The sequence below is a fragment of the Acanthisitta chloris genome, unplaced genomic scaffold, assembly GCF_000695815.1.
Source record: "Acanthisitta chloris isolate BGI_N310 unplaced genomic scaffold, ASM69581v1 scaffold36158, whole genome shotgun sequence".
NCBI lineage: Eukaryota > Metazoa > Chordata > Aves > Passeriformes > Acanthisittidae > Acanthisitta > Acanthisitta chloris.
Genome location: NW_008689296.1, coordinates 6591 through 23200, shown reverse-complemented (window position 1 = coordinate 23200; position 16610 = coordinate 6591). Strand labels below are relative to the sequence as shown.

Sequence of the window (16610 nt, the reverse complement as noted above, 5' to 3'; positions counted from 1 at the left end):
ATTCTTTGTATCTTCAGCACATGTTACTGTGGTGGTGAACACCTGAAGAAAGTGATAGTAGAACACCTGTTGAGCAGCTTTGCTGAGAGAGCTCAGCTCTCTGTGCTGGGAAATGGTGGCTGCTCTGCTCTCAGACTGTGCAAAGACAGACACTGGGATAGTTGTTTTTCCTCTGGTTCTAGTGCCTAACACTTTCTTTTTTCTCCAGGGGGAAGCTGGGCCGGTATCCTCCATGGCCAGGAAAGGTAAGGATTGGTTGGGGGTTTGTTTGGTTGGTTTTATTGTTGCTTTCTTCATTTTTGGTGGTTTGTGTGGGTTTTTTGTCTGGTTGGTTTTGCATTTTCCTTCTGTATAGGGAAAGCTTTGCCTGAAAGCATTTCAATTGTAGATGAATACTGGTTTTCTTGTTTATTTTTTAAACACATACTCCCACAAAGCTAAAGTGAACCAGTTTAGAGCTTTATTTGATCTGTCACTAACAGCTGGAATGAAAAGCAGGAGAGAGCAGCTCTGGAACTGATTGTGTTTCCCACGTTTAGTTTCTTAATCCCTGTCACTTTCTGCTAGACAGGTTTCTTTGCTTCCAGAGTAAATTGGTTGGATGTGCTGTGTTAAAATGCAGAAATGAGTAGTCTGGCTGCTCAGGATCCTGTCCTAGAGCTGTACTTTTGGAGTACTAATTCTGGGGTAGTGAGTAGTTAAGCTTTCTGTTCTGGTTTGGTTGGTTTGGGTTTTTTTTCCTGATGAAAAACTTTTTAAAATGAAATTTTACTTTCTGTTCTGGTTTGGTTGGTTTGGTTTTTTTTTCCTGATGAAAATGTGCCATTTCTATTGTTTCTACTTCTCTGAAAGACCTTTGTTTGATTTCTGGTGTAGGTATGAGGGCTAAGCATGCTGACACATGCTTAAGCATGAGACAGGAGAAAGGGCTGTCAGTGTGACTAACAACCACAAATGGTTGGGTATTGGGTCAGGTTAATGAGGGTGTCACCTGTGAGTGACAGCTTTTCTCTTTACCCATGTTTTAAACTTAATAAGCAGAATGTATTCTGGGAGTAAAGACATTTAAATTGGAATTTTAAAAGTTCATTTGGTGGAACAGATTTTCTTAGAAAAGGCAGGTGGCTCACCTGTTGGGGCTGGGAGAAGAAAACCTCACTCAGATGTAGTGATGTCTCAGTGAAGTTTGTTGCAGCATCCCCATAATCCTAGTCAGATAAAAATAAAACCAAACCTACACTAGCTGTAAACAGGACAGTGAAATCAGAGTATAAATTGTCATTATGTGCTTTTTAACTTTCACTTCTAATCACCTTCAGATTGTTAATCCACCTAAGGATCTGAAGAAACCTCGTGGGAAAAAATGCTTCTTTGTGAAGTTTTTTGGAACAGAAGATCAGTATGTACCTGCTTGTTTTCATCTGGGGAAAACTGTGCTGTGTAATGTGGATCTCTCGTGGAAGAAATATTTACTGACATAGTGCACTGTAGCTTCATAAAGGATTCTCTTTGAACCACACAGGAAAAAACCTCAACTATTATTGCATGCTGTAGCTGCTCCCAGGGGTGTATGAAGACTGTAAAGACTCACATAGGTTAGGGTTTGGGTTGCTGCTGTGAGGGGAAGTCTTTGGTAGTTTGCCATTTCTAGGGGAGCAGATGTGACCTGACTGTGTTATGTTTTAGCATCTAACCATGTGTGAGAAGGGACAGCTCAGAGTATGCTTTTGTTTTTCTGCCAGAGGAATAAAATAACTCTGTGCTTGCCCTTTGTGAAAGAATTTCCTGCCCTACCTGGGGACTGAAAACATTCTTGCTGTGCTTTGGGAAGACTTTACAATCCAGGGAAGCCAAAAGTGTTGTAGACCTCCTTTTTGGAAGGCACAATCTCTTGATTTCAAATGTGTCAAAACCAGAATTGTCTTAGATTCAAATAATTGCTAACTAGGAGGAAAAAACCCTGAGAACTTGGTTATTTCTTGAAGCTGAAAATTATTTTGCTTTTTTTTCACTTTTCCCCTATATTTTCTGTTATTTCACATTAACTCATGCAATAGAGAATAAAATTGCAAATATCTGCAGAAGCCTAAAAAAACCCTTTACTTTTTGGGAAAAAGGTAGCAAGAACTGAGACCATTTAATGAATTATTTTTGACAGTTTATTTTTGTTCAATATTTGGAAATATTTAATGCTGCATCCTAATGGGAACATTTGGATCTCAAGTAACTTGAGGCAGGTGGAGGTTGATTTGAGGGCAGAGAGGATTTTTTGATAGTAGTGGTGTTGTTAAAGATACTTTTTTGAGCTATTAGGCCCTGAAGGTGGAGGAGATGAACGACTTCTGTTCTGATTGGTGTTCTCAGGTCTTGTCTTGTGCATTATTGGATCAAATACAGAGATTGTTTTGTATTAAGAGAAGTTTGGGAAGAGTGGTCAAATGTCTGAGGTGCTGCAGCTGAGGTTAACAATGTGATTGCAAAGGGAGAGTTCAGAGCTGCAAAAGAGTTGGGATTTATTACAGTACTCTAGAGCTCTGTCTGGGGCAAATCCAGTTGTCTGGCACAGTCAGGTAGTGTGGTTGGTGTAGTGTCAACCCTCCCTCCATCTCCAGGTTGTGAAACTTCATTTCCTACTAGTTAGTCATGAATTAGGAGTTTGTTTGCTTTGACCGGCATACCCTGTCTGAAAATTAAATAGAAATAAGTGCCATCCCCTGTCCTTTAAAATAATATAGATAGACAGAAGGGAGAGAAGCTTCTATGCCTCTTCTGTCCTGCCTTGGTATTTTAAAAGGCTGTGCTAGTTAGAACTGTGCTGTTCTAACCAGTGTGCTGTGCTTGAGAAGATGCTGATCTTTTGAGCATATTCAACCAACCAAATCAGGAAGAATTTAAATGACTTCACTTGAAATGTGAGCATGAAGAGAAATCCCTTTACTTATTTTATGCAAGGAAACTAATGGGTCTTGCAAAGACTTTTTTAGGTGTGTAGAAACAGTAGTTGGAAATGGGTAACTGAGAGAATGTCACAGGCTGAGGAGTAGCAGAGTGCAGAGCTGTCCCTGGCTGAGGGGTGATGGCTACACTTATCCATAGTGATAGCCTAGTGCATGTTGCTTTTGTTCCTTGCTCTCCCCATCACCTTCACACATTGCAGTGCCACAGATCCACTGCTGCAGCTCTTGGCAGTGCTGCCTCACCCTGGCAGGTTGGACAGGGGAGGATCTGGACATCAACTGTTTGCCTCCTGCCCAGAGTGTGTAAGGTGAGGGCAGTGCTGGTTGCTGGGTAGAATCCTCACAGGCTTCTGCAGGTTGTTGCCAGGCAGTTTGTGGAGGGGTAGGCAAGCTCAGGCCTGATAGTCTGACTCTCTTCTGAGGGCCCCTAGGTGCCTGCTGCAGCCAGAAACTCCCCTGTTCCAGGCTAGGTGCAGATTGTTCCCTCCTGGCTCATAGGGCTCTGGTTTGCTGTACCAAAGGTTAAGGAGAATGCTGCTTAGGAGTACAAATGGGTGTGCTTGTGTCTGAGCAGAGCCAAGGGATGAATAGAAACATTCTGAGGAGTTTGGCAGTGGTTTTGGTGTAGTGTGTAGGTTCTGGTCATTTGTGAAATTTTGGCTAGCTTAGGATACAGCACAGAGGAAAAGCATTTTGCTTTTTCTGTGAGTTGAATACTGACATGTACTGGCCTGGTGCAATGCTGCAGTGACTAAGGGAATAGACTAACTGGAGGACTGAGTAGTTTTGGCCTAGGACACCCAAGTGAGAGCATGAGTGCATTCAGATTGTCTCTAAGCCTGGCTTTGAATACATTTTCTACTGAGCTCTGTGCTCCCTATGCTGGTTGTGGTGGTGGTGTTAATTGCTTCTGTCACTTACAAAGGAACAGGTTTTCTGGCAGATCAGGATTCTCTACCCTGGGAAGCAGAATTTGCTTGTATTTAAACTGAAATACACATGTGCTTTACCACAATAAAAGGCACCTCAATGTTCACAGCAGTGATGTAATATCCAGGTCCTGTTCTCAGTGATTGCCTTAATGGTGATGCACACACTCATATAATGTCTGTTCATTACCTTTTTCTCCAAATGAATAAGGAGATTTTTCTAGTCTGCCTAGGAGTTGTTTTTCTGAGTGTCTCTGCTTAGAGTAACTCACATTAAAAGGTTTCTTCATCTGAAATCAAGAAGAGTTGATGTTCCTGCCCACAGACTTTGTAAGCATGTAACAACATCCATTGTGGGAGTCTAAGCAGTTTTAATTTAGTCATTCTAAATAGAAGTGGAACTTTGACCTCTTATCTGTGTTTCAGATAGTTTGTAAGATCCCCTTTCATTTCCCATGCTATAGTCTCATTGTAGAAAATCTTTGCAGATACTCCAGTAGTCAAATACTGCAACATAAGAACTTACACATTGCAATGCACATGCATTTATTGCTTTTAAGAGTTAGAGCTAATAGACTGGCAGGCACACACAAGTCTTTCTTCGTGTGCTTCATCCAGTTCAAAGTACTTTTGCATTTCATGGCCAGCTTTGGGAATTCATTTTGGCATTGTCAGAGCTAAAAATATCATTGCTACTCTGATTCTCCAGAAATACTAGGGAGAGTCCTGCAGCTCTCAGAGATGTGTGTACAAACACAGATATTCTCCTCCCTTCCCCCTCTCCTCCCCCTTAGATATTCCCTAACAGCCAAATGGACTTGCAAGTCACATATATCAGAGTCTGAACAGGAAGCTGGAGCAGCCCATTCTTACTCACAACCTTTCTGAAGCACCAGTGCCAAACTCAATAGTCTCACTAAATGTGGTGGGGTCAAGGGGCACTTCCTGACTTGATATATTAAGGAAAAATGGAGGAAGATTGCAATCCAAGATAAGTGTAATAATCTGCAGCCTGTTTTCCATCAGGCACAGTGATTTTAGCACAGCACTCATTGCATTCCCATCTTCCATATCCTGTTGGGATGCAAACACCTACCCTTTTCTTCTGCCACTGTTCCCCATGGTTTTCAAGGAGAGAGAAATTTCTGGATGTAGTCTTTCTAAAATGTTCTTTCAGGTCCTGACGGCAGAAAACACTTGCTTAGAGTTTGCCAAGTGTTGTGTGTACACCTTGGCAGCCTGAGGAGCACAGGGATAGGCTGAGCTGATGGAGAGAGTGAGCCATGTGTTCCTCAGTGAGGCAGATTATCCTGTGTGGAGCTTGGTGTGACTAGCAGAGCCACCTGAAATGGTGTTAGACCTCTCTGCAGGCACAGTGCCATGGCTGAAAACCACTGGAGTCAGAACTCACCTCTTGCTGAGAAGGTATTTTATAGCACACATTTGAAAAATCCAATACTTAGATTTTCTTCCAGCATTGCCCTGCTGCTTGTTTTCCTCTGCTTAGTATCCCCTCCTTTATTCTAAATTAATCTGGTCAATTTGGTATTTTTTCCTAGAAGTTTACATACCAAATTCCAGAGTTCAGTTATTTATTTTACTGAAGGCTGAGACATTCCCTTTTAACAGAAGGAAACCCATCTTGATTTCTGGTGTGTACTCACACACACAGGGCTTGTAAATAACCAAGCAATTTACTTTTGACTTCCAGAACTGGTTGTGTTAGCATTTAGTGTGGGCATCTGAAGTGATGCACAAAGAATTAACTGGAAAGGAAGAGCCCAGTTTTTGGGTTTTTTAAATTTGTTTTTATTTGAAGCAGCAGCATTTAAGATTGTTATTAATGTTTTAGTTTGTCTCTGAAATCTCTAGCTCTTTTTCCAGGTGGATGACAAGTGCCAAGATGTGCCTTCCAAGCCAGGAACCAGAAAGCTTTGTGCTTCAGGCTTTCTTCCTACCAAAGGAAAAGGAATGAGAAAGGAAACTAAGGAACATGTGCAGTGAGGAGGGATAGGATGTGCAGAAACCTAAGTGAATGCCTTGATAGAAACAAGTTATTTTTATTTAGAAATTCAATCCTGCAGCACATTTCACATGTTTTTTTATAGTGTGCTTCAAAATTTGGTTTCACTTATACACATAATGAAAGGCTTGTCATGAGGCTCTGCTGTGTGGTACTCAGGGATGTTTGTCACTGAGTGTCACACAAGTGAGCTTTACAGTGTAAGAGAATTTTAAGGTGTGTTTCACTGTAAGGTCTGGATATCTGGGAGGGATTCCCTGAAGGATCATCAAGTCCAACTCTTGACCCTGCACAGGACACCCCAACAATCACACCATGAGCCTGAGAGCATTGTCCAGAGTCTTTCAGGGCTCTGTGATGGTTTATGATCTCTTCTAAGACATGGTGGCTGTGTCTCATGCCAGCATAGCTGAGTCAGTTGTGTCTTATCAGAAGGGATGAATACCTTCAGGCCTACCTGTGAATGTCCTGATACCTGGCCTGGGGGGGAGTTTCTGCACCTGAGACAGTTGTGTAAGAGAGGAAATGGGCATGATAAAAAGAATTATCCCACCTGGTGGAATCTGCTTCTTTTCCCTAGCTCAAAACCCACTTAGTTGCTAAGCAAAGCTCAGTCTGATGCTCAGAGGTGACCTCATGGCTCTCTACAACTGTGGTAATCACTTGGTGGTCTCTCCTGCCATGGCTGCAGGGAGAGGACTAGAGGGGAATGGTCATAAGCTGAGACAGGGAAGAGGCAGATTAGATGTTAGGAAAAGTGTTTTCCCCTGTTAGGGTGTTCAGGCACTGGAATAGGGAATTGCTCAGGGAAGTGGTGGAGTCACCATCCCTGGAAGTGTTTAAGAGACATTTGGATCTGGTGCTGGAGGATCTGGTTTAGGGGTTACAACAGAGTGACAAGTTAATAGTTGGACTCAATGATCTTAGAGGTCTCCTCCAACCTTAATTAGTCTGTGATTCTGACTTTATGACATGGTGCTTACAGTGTCTGAAAATGACTTCACCTGCTCACAGGAGCTAGACAGACTGCACTGGAGAGAGAATATTTAAACCTGTGGTCATGGCTAGTCAATGTAACAGAGATGTTTGGGGGCAAGAGAAAATATGTTTGCCTTGGTTTTGCTGTGCGCTAAGAAGCACTGTTGGCTATCCTAGCTCAGGTTATTTAAAACTTTCAACAACCTCTGGGGCAGATTGATGTTATTGGCTACCTTATGAGGAGTGTGGGACTGTGGTTGTCCTGTGATCACAGCCAAAAGCTGACTTGCTGATAGAGAATGTGAACAGTGCTTAGAGTATAACTAACTTCTTCTTTTGTTTCAAGTGCTTGGATCAAAGTGGAGCAGCTGAAGCCTTATCATGCTCACAAAGAGGAAATGATCAAGATTAACAAGGGTAAGCGCTTCCAGCAAGCCGTGGATGCTGTAGAGGAGTTTCTTAGAAAAACCAAAGGCAAAGACCAGGTGAGCGGGTTCTTTTTCACTGTGTGCATCAAAACAGGTTGTGGCATGAGTGGTGGTTAAATGCATTTTTATGTGAAAGGAGTTTGTTGCCTATGGCAAGTTGAGGGGGGTTCATTTTCATTCCTTTTGTGTTTGGGGTTTATTTCCTGTACTCTCTTCTTCCCCATGTCATCTTGTTTGGTGGGAAAAAAAGTTAAACTGATGGAGAAACTGAAGAGGCTATTTGATCTGCTTGTGATGATTTGGTAGATCAGTCTCAAGTCTTGGACTAGAATTTGGTATCTACTAATCTTGTCTTTAGTGTGTTGGAAGTACACACACTCCCAGCAAGTCTTCAGGTGGCCTGTTCTGTTACTCACTTGCTTAAACTGGTGTGTTTTTGCAGGAGAACTAACCAGGAACTTCACTCACTGACTCCAAAGGGCTAACAGATACCTAGTTTTCAAGTTACTGTGCTGTTGTTTTGCTTGGTAGTAATCAGCACAGGGTCCTTCACATCCTTGGTTTTGCATGAAAATCATTCCATCTCTTCTCTTCTTTCCTTACCATCTTCTATTCTGTAATCTCTCAGGCGTCTTCCCATAACTCCACTGAAGAGAAGAATCGGTGTAATTCCAGTGAAGAGAGAGGCAAGCAAGCCACTGGTGAAGAGAAACGCAAAGCCAGTTTGTCTGAAGGAAAGGTGAAGAAGGGCACAGGGGAAGGAAAAAAGAGGGTCTCTTCTGTCTCGTCAGAGAGAGGATCAAAGTCACCTTTGAAAAGAGCCCAGGATCAGAGCCCCCGAAAGCGGGGGCGTCCGCCCAAGGATGAGAAGGTTTGTGTTGTGCATGTCCCCGCCAGTGCCTGTGGACTTGGCAGCTGGACTTGAGGGCTGGCTGGCACCTTGACTAACAGGCCAGCAGGAAGAGTCAGTTCAGTATCCCATTTTTTTTTGATCTGTTCCATGTTGCTACTTCTAGACCATTTGGCTGCCGGATGCCTTTGGCAAGCATATTGTTGATTCTTCCTGTGTTTTTTTACTAGTTAGTTACTGTGAGTGGCTCTGTTCGTATCTTTGAGAGGGCTTTGAGAGCTGGATCACAAGACTCCACCTTTCATCTTGCCATCCCTTGAGTTCAGTTTGTGTGGGATTGGCGAAGAGGTGCAGGTCTTCATCTGGTTCCTGACTTATCCCATCTCTTCTACTTTGTATGATCAGTAGTCACTCAACTTCACCCTCAGTACTGACAGAGGGTGAGGTATTCTTAAGGGCTAGGGCTTAAAGAAGAAACTCTAGTAGCCTGGGGAATCCACCAGAAGAATTAATCATATTTGTTTCAGAGTCTAAGAAGAAACTCTAGTAGCCTGGGGAATCTACCAGAAGAATTAATCATACTTGTTTCAGAGTCTGTGCTGTAGGATTTATTTCCATCCTCCATTATAAAGGTCCAACCTTGGAGCAGTATTTTATCCCCATTACTAACCTGATATTTCTAGATGTCGTGGCAGTGGTGATAGCAACCAATACTTTGTCTACCCTCATCCAGATTTCCAGCCCTTTTATTGTGGAACTTGCAGTTGTGGTCCAGATCTTCCTTTTCCAAATGGATAATTATTTTTGGTGGATTATTACAAGGCACATATTCCATTGGAGGCTACACCTGAGGAAGACTGGGAGACTTGAACTGATTATTACAAGGCACATATTCCATTGGAGACTACACCTGAAGAAGACTGGGAGACTTGAACTGGTACGCCGTGCTGCAGCCTGCCTGCTCACCTGTGCTTCAAAGGAATCACATTGTCCTTCAGTCTTTGTTTCCAGTGCACCTCAGGATGCAAGTCAGGATGGTGGTCTTTGCTCTCCAGAACTGTGAATAGATTGGCCTTCTCTGGCTGAACAGCAAACTCTTTCTTGATGTCACAAAATGAAGCTGATCATCTCATAGAATAGAGTCGTAGAATATCCTGGTTTGGAAGGAACATACAAGGATCATCGAGTCCAACTCTTAAGGAGTTGAAGGATCTACTTGCTCTTTTTTAAAGCCAGCATCTGTGTCATCAGGCTGCATAACAAAGCCCATCAGTTTCTTCTTTGGAAGGGAGGAATGGATGCATATTTGTGAATTCCAGCTGATCCTTACAGAACCTGCGACTTGACTGACTCAGGAAATCGCTTCACTGGCAACATAACTTTCACTTTCCTCAGTGTCTTCCTTTGGGCACGTTGTGTCTCCACATCCTTCTGTTAGAATAAGCCACAGGGCCTTTTTTCCACTTGCAAAATGCTTCTGTGTCTTTGAGCTAGGTTCCCTCCAAACTTGATTAAAACTAACAGCTGGGAGAATTCTGATTGTGCTGACACATTGCATGCTTAGGTGTGATTGTGTTCGCTCACTCAGGGCACCACAGTCCTTCAAGTGAGTTAATGGTGGTAGTAAACATTATTTTCCTGGCACATGGCAAGCAGAGTGGTTTAGACTTACCACAAAGAGGTGGCCAGCTGTGTGATAAGTGCCTGGCCACAGACCAGCACAGCAAGCAAGGTAAGGTAGGAAAGTAAGCCTGTAGCTTCTGCAAGTGACAAAGAAAATGTCATGCAAATGTAACAGTGCTGCCTTAATAATGCTTTTCGGCCTGTGAAATAATTTTAAAGTCTTGTCTTCTTGCCTGGTGCTCACAATTTCCCCAGGTTCTTAGCCCTAAGGTAGAAACATTGATGTTGTTGGCCTGACTTAATATGGTGTTGGGATTTGGGGTTTTTTGCCTCGTTGTAGTCCAAATTCTGACTTTTTGAGCAGTAGGGATGCATAAAATTCAAGAATCCAGTTGTTGCTGAGGTGTGCTCTATCTAGGAAGGCTCTCTAGCCATGTATGATCATTCATATACTCTCATTTTTAAGCTTATGTGAATATTTTCAGAGAACCAATCAAGCTTCAGAGATAGCAGAGCAGGATTCATCCACGCTTTACTGGCTGAAACAGCAGCATGGTCTCTAAGGAGAGAATTTTAGTGTGCAGGACTCTCCCTAGACACTTAGACTGATGTTTGCATTGTCCCTGCTAAAACTTGGACAGTTGCATCAGTCTGGGTAACCTCCAGGAGTCTTGCTCTGACCTTTTTTTGCAAACAGTTCTCTTCCTTGTGCTTCTGTGTGGACACGAAAATATATTGTGCATTTTCAGGAGGTAATTTTGGAGGGGAGATAATGTGATTCCATTTCTGAACACTCATTTCAGGCAGACAGCACTTGGTATGCAGAACTCCTGCTCATTCTCTTCATGTAGCACAAACACCTGTATGTCCATAGCATATGGCTATGACCTGTGGTGTAAAGACCTATTTTAATCTATATATCTTGGGGAAATAAAAGATAAATTTTAGCCTGCTCAACAGTAAAAGCCCTGATGTGTTCAGTACTATCATGGCATTGCATTACAGGGTGGATGGGGCAGCCCATATACCAGTTTGACTCCTGGGTTCTGCAGACTTGAGCAGATATGGCTGTGGGCCTCATGCTTTGGAGGTTCTCCTGATAACAGGAAGGCTGTTTTATGGTGGGGGAGGATTAGAAGTGTTCAGACCTCTAACTGTAATGATGTTCTTCACCCATTTGTTAAGCTTTTTGCATCCACCAGAGGAAAATACTGGATCAAGTGTGTTCGTTTGCTTCTCTGCTCATTGCACTGAGTGTACAAGTGCAATGTTTCCTCTTAGGTATGAAGAATGGACTCTCCAGATGCCATAACTGTGGTTGAATTCCTTCATTGGCAGTTCATGTTTTCCTCACCTCACCTGTAATGGTTCTGCACTGTGGTTAAATATGAACACTCATGGAAAGGTGTGACGTGGAAGGCGTTTGTGGTGCTTTCAGAACTCTGTATGTGTGCTCATATGATCAACGTGCTGTGGCCAGCCCCTGAGCCAGCTTGTAAGCTCTTTCTGATCCTCCTTCTGTCTCCTCAGGACCTCACAATTCCAGAGTCAAGTACAGTGAAGAGAGTGATGACTGGAACAGTGGCTGGATTTAAATGGCCACCGAGCGTGAGCGAGGTGAGAAGCTTTACAACATAGGTGGTCTAGGAACTGAGTTTGTGGCAGCAAATCTACAACTCCTTGTCTGGCTGTAAACCAGTGGGATCTTATCTTCCTGCTGTCATTCTGCAGTGTAACAGTGGGACAATATCCTGGGCAGTTGAGAAGTGTGCTGGGAAGTGAGATTTCAGTCTTTGTGGAGCCATTTGCAGATTTACACTTCACTTGCTGTACTTGTTTTTGCACTTCTTGTTTCAGAAGTATTTCTGGGACTGGCTGCCCAAAACTGAAGGTGATGTGGATAGTCACTCCCTCTCTGGATATGGGGTGGTTTCATTTGGTTTTCTTCATAAGCAGCTTCGTAAACCTTTCATTTTTGTGCATGAATAAGTGATGAGAAGGGCAGAGCAAGAGCAGTGACTCCAGGCTAGTGTGTACACTGCTCATCTGCCTGGGCCTGCAGTCCTTGGGTTTGCCTGGCATGGGGCACTGCAATGTATAATCTCCAGCCAACTCCCACAATGCTGTTTGAAGTTGTTCCTTGGGAGCTGGAAAATAAGTATTGTCATTCCCTTGGGAGAGGAAGAAGCAGGATATGAGTTTTCTTCCTCCCATGTTAATCTTGCTCATAATCTCATTTCGTTTTCCTACAGATGTCCAAAAAGAATGAGGAATTTGGTTTAAATGGCTTTGGTTTTGGGAATGAAACAAAATGTCAACTGCATAATTGAAACAGGCTGCTTGGGGCAGCTGATACATTTTATATTTTCCACCTTAAGCTATTGTTCTCATGCTTCTCATGCTCCCTTGGGAGAGCAAGGGAATTGTGCTGTGGTTGCTCAGTGACTCTCTGGGAGTGTTTCTGAAGCTGTGCTTTCTCTCTTTGTAGCCTGTGAAGGACAGTGATCCACACTTTCATCACTTTCTGCTGAGCCAGACAGAGAAGGTGAGGATTTGGCAGAGAGCATCATGTTGCTGGTCTGTTTAGCTTGGCATCTTGCCCTTTGCTGGGACTGAGGACAAGGAGGATGTGTAAAGAGCTCTGGAATGGTGTTCTTTGGGGGCTAATGGGAATTAGATTGCAATCTTGTAGTTCAACTACTTCCCAGCCTTAATGTTTAGAGTGATTTAGCAGTGAATAGTTTAAGTAGTTAAAGGTTATCTAGCACCAGGTTCTGTCAGATCTGTTGTAATAAATTCTGCTGGATGAACACTGATGAGCAGGAAAAGCTGTTTTTCTGTTTTGAAACCCTGTTGTTTGATTGGTTTTGATGGTTGTCCTACCAATTCCTTCATCTGGATGGGCTTGTCAATTTACTGAATGTTGCAGGAGAATTTTTCCAGGACCAGAAAAGCTCCTTGTAAAATACAGCAAATTTATCTCCTGAGAGTCAGAAGCCTCACAGGATTTTATCTTCAACAGCGAACATCAGGAGGAAGAGGAAAGATCAAATTAAGTGTAAAAGGATTTATATCTTGCTGAGGATCTGGGCAGAGCCAGAAGGATTAAGAGCAGCTAACAGTTTTAATCTAGACAAGCTCACAGCCTTTGCCTTTGCCTTGGTGTTAGTGGAAAGCCACGTGCTGTCTCATACTAACCAGAAGGTATTGGTTCCACAGCCTCAGAGACACAGTGAGCATAGATGTGAGGCCAGGTCCTTCATGGCAGGCTTCAGAGAGCTCAGCGTGGGAGGAGGGACTCCCTGGGTCCTCATTTCTCCAGAGGAGACATCATAGGAACTACAGAAGGGAGTTTGCAGTGCCTCTATTAGAAGACAGGCTGAATTGCTGGGGCAGGCTGGGAAAGGACAACCTTAATATGTTGCAATAGGTTTTATGGTTGTATTTTCTCCCCTTGAGTTGTCCTGCTTTGCAGATAATGGTGGTTGGGTTTGCTGCCTGTTTCTGTGGAACAGGGATATGGTCTGTTTGCTCAGCAGAGCAAATCAGCACTATCCTTGCCCTGAATGCTTTGTCTTCTCCATACAGCCAGCTGTCTGCTATCAAGCCATCACAAAGAAGCTGAAAGTTTGTGAAGAGGTAAGAGGAGTCTTGGGTTTGGTGGATTTTCCTTATTGTCATGAGACCTTGCAGTTCCTCCAGAGCTGTGCATTCTGTTTTTTTATTATTTTTTTCCCTCCCACCCCACTTCCCCAGGAAACAGGATCCACCTCCATCCAGGCAGCAGACAGCACAGCAGTCAATGGCAGCATTACGCCTACAGACAAAAAGTAAGATCTTCAACACACTTCAGCCATTTCCCTTTCTTTCTCTCCTTCCCAGCTGACACATGCAGCCACTGTCCAGCCTGTCACTGAGAATGAATAAACCTAACATTTTCCTCCAACTACACATCTCTGTCCTTGTGTGAAACTCTGGGGGGCAAGAGGGGAGAGAGGCAGCTAAAAACAAGTGGGGCTGTACAGTACAAAACTCAGGGTAAGGTCTGGCCCGGATACAAGTGGAATTCAGGCGTTTCTGCAGTTGCCCTCTCTGGTAGGTCCCACTGCAGGACATGAGCAGCAATATTCCTGAGCGTTGCATGAGGCAGGAAGATAAAAGGGGATCTGTCTTCAGTTGAGCAGCCTGGCAGTTGGTTGGGGTTGTTTAATCTCTCTCCTGAGCATGTAGAAGAGAAGAGGAAGAGGGAGGCGTGTTCTCCCATCACCAGAGCTTTGGTGTGTAGCACATGAGCTTTGTGGTTTGTTCTAACACCCCCTTCTCCTTTCTAGAGTGAGAGAAGCCTAACTTGAGCTTCCTGTTTCACTCTGTAACTTCCGCTCTGTTCAAATTGAGTTCAGGCCACTCCTGCTGTTTGCCGTTGGGGCCGTTCTCATGGGATGTCAGTTCTCACCTGTACTCCAGGGGAACCAAAATAACAATGAAGCTGTTCAGGTAAAACAGTCTCTCAGGAAAGCGTGGCTCAGAGGTGGGTTGGGAAAGTTGTTTTAGAGACTTGGAAATAGGCGGACTCTGTTTGGGCTGTGGAAGGAGCGTGTAGTGACTTGCTCTGCTCTGTCTAAATGAGTTTGCTGGAAGAAAAGGCAGCATGGCTAGCTGGGAGAGGACATGTGGCTTGTGAAGGCCACAGCGCAGCTGTAGTGTGGCTAGTTGTGTAGAGGGAGCTGGGGAATTTCCAGGTAGGGTTTGTCATGAAGTTGCATCAGACCTGTAGCTGAATACTTCGGAATCTCTCCTAGAGCTGTGAGTTGTGGCACGTTGTCTTGTTCTTGAATGGGGAAAACAAAGCTCTTTCCAGCTTGGGGGAGGAGGGGAAGGCTTGGGGGAAGGCAGCTGATGTGTGGGACTCATGGTGACCTGTACTGGCCTAATACTTCCTTTCTTCCTGTGTCTGAAATTGCAGCTGTAGAGCAGGGACTGTTTTTGGTCTGTGTGTGAGGCTTAGCCCGGTGGTCCTTGCTGGACTTTATTAAAATGAATATTGCAATGTCTCATTCAGTTGGATAAGCAGGCATGGTACGTGTGACAGTTTTAAAACCAGGAGATTAATTAGAGAAGCACCTGCTTATCTCTAAATGTTCCCTTTATCTTCAGTAGGGCAATGGCTGGCAACACAAAGTGCACAAACAGCAGTTTTTGTCCAACAAACAAAACCACAAACAAACCAAAAGAACCCAGACCTTTAATATTTTTAGTATTTTTCTGAAGTAGACTGTAGATTTACTTCAGGAAATTGTTAGGGAAGCTTCGTAAGCAAAATCAATCCCATTTTGCTTTTAAAGCTCAATATCTGCCCATTCTAGCTGTGGCTGCAGTGGAACATATTTAGGGATTTTTTTTTTTATTTTTGGTGCTGATGATTGTCCGGAGTTTGCTCTTAATCATTTCCAACACCATGAGAGACTGACACGGATTGATTTCTCTTGCATTAATGTTCATGTCTACCCCTCAGGATAGGATTTCTGGGCCTTGGTCTGATGGGAAGTGGCATTGTCTCCAACTTGCTGAAGATGGGTCACACTGTCACTGTCTGGAACCGAACTGCTGAGAAGGTAGGCACATGCTTAAATGTTTCCTAAACATGCAGTGACTCTGTTAACAAGAGTTCTGTTGAAAACCTGCTGTGTTATGAGACCAGGAGAAGGGTTTTGTAGGGGCATTTAGAGGGAAAATGGAGCTTGGATTGCACTTGTATTCTGGACAGTGTTATTCTTCATAGTAGAGGAAAAGTAGGTAACTGGGGGGAGATGTGGTGATTGAATGATGCTGTGGTATGTCAAAGCAGGAAGGGCACTGTGTTTACTGTGTTAAAAGAGATTAAAGAAATAACTTGTTTAACAGCCAAACATAGCTGGTATGAGGGGATAGGGTGATAAGGAGATAAGAGTTAGAAGTAGCATCCGACTGAAACACATCAGTCTCAGCTGTGCCTGTTCCTGTTTGCTGTCCAGTAACACCTTTTGCTATGTCCTTTTTTTATTTTCCCTAATCTCTCTTCCCAAACCCACAACATTCATAGTATTTCACTTAAGTGTTTTGATTGCTTTTGTTTTTCTTTCAAAGTTCTTCACCTGAGGTTTCAGAAAAGCTGCAAAAGAGCCCCTTGTGTGTTTGTGTGTGTGGACAACAGAAGACAACCAAGTTGCTGTGTAATTAACTCCTTTAGAGGAGCTGTGTGGAGTCTGTTTCAGCAAAATGCAAAGAACCCATTTGCTCTGCACTTAACTTGTCTTACCTTTGGATTTGTGCCTTTTGCAGTGTGATTTGTTCATCCAGGAGGGGGCACGGCTGGGAAGAACTCCTGCTGAAGTTGTCTCCACCTGTGACATCACCTTTGCCTGTGTATCAGATCCAAAAGCAGCAAAGGATGTAAGGATTAGCTCTTATTCTTACCTCTGCTGGTTAGACTACAAGGTGCAGTCGCTGAATGCCAGTTCTGATTCCTGCTAAGCACAGCAGCCTGGGTCACTGCAGATGCTGAGCAGTGCAGCTGTGTAAAAATAAATGTCCCAGCACAAATGGTTCTGTGTAAAAATTAACCCTCTGTGAGTCTGCCACTGCAGTGCAGGCTCACCTGGACTCCCTGCCCTGCAGGGTTGGGCTTTCTCTGCAGACACCCTATTGCTTTACCCCTCTTCTGTTCTCCACAGCTGGTGCTTGGTCCAAGTGGAGTGTTGCAGGGGATTCGCCCAGGGAAGTGTTACGTGGATATGTCCACTGTGGATGCAGATACAGTCACAGAGCTGGCCCAGGTATGCCCTG

General features: G+C 43.7%; 1 protein-coding gene across 1 annotated transcript in view; it reads left to right on the top strand.

Annotated features, from left to right (window-relative positions):
* Positions 1–208: 208 nt before the first annotated feature.
* The window catches only part of GLYR1 (glyoxylate reductase 1 homolog (Arabidopsis)), a gene marked incomplete at its 5' end in the record, with an annotated part of 19572 nt that continues 3170 nt past the window's right edge, over positions 209–16610 (top strand). Inside the window, 11 exons of the mRNA XM_009081362.1 lie at positions 209–245; positions 1320–1399; positions 7234–7372; positions 7944–8186; positions 11319–11405; positions 12277–12333; positions 13377–13427; positions 13545–13618; positions 15301–15400; positions 16107–16217; positions 16499–16600. Coding sequence (XP_009079610.1) covers positions 209–245; positions 1320–1399; positions 7234–7372; positions 7944–8186; positions 11319–11405; positions 12277–12333; positions 13377–13427; positions 13545–13618; positions 15301–15400; positions 16107–16217; positions 16499–16600 — 1081 coding nt within the window. The remainder of the gene's footprint in view (positions 246–1319; positions 1400–7233; positions 7373–7943; positions 8187–11318; positions 11406–12276; positions 12334–13376; positions 13428–13544; positions 13619–15300; positions 15401–16106; positions 16218–16498; positions 16601–16610) is intronic.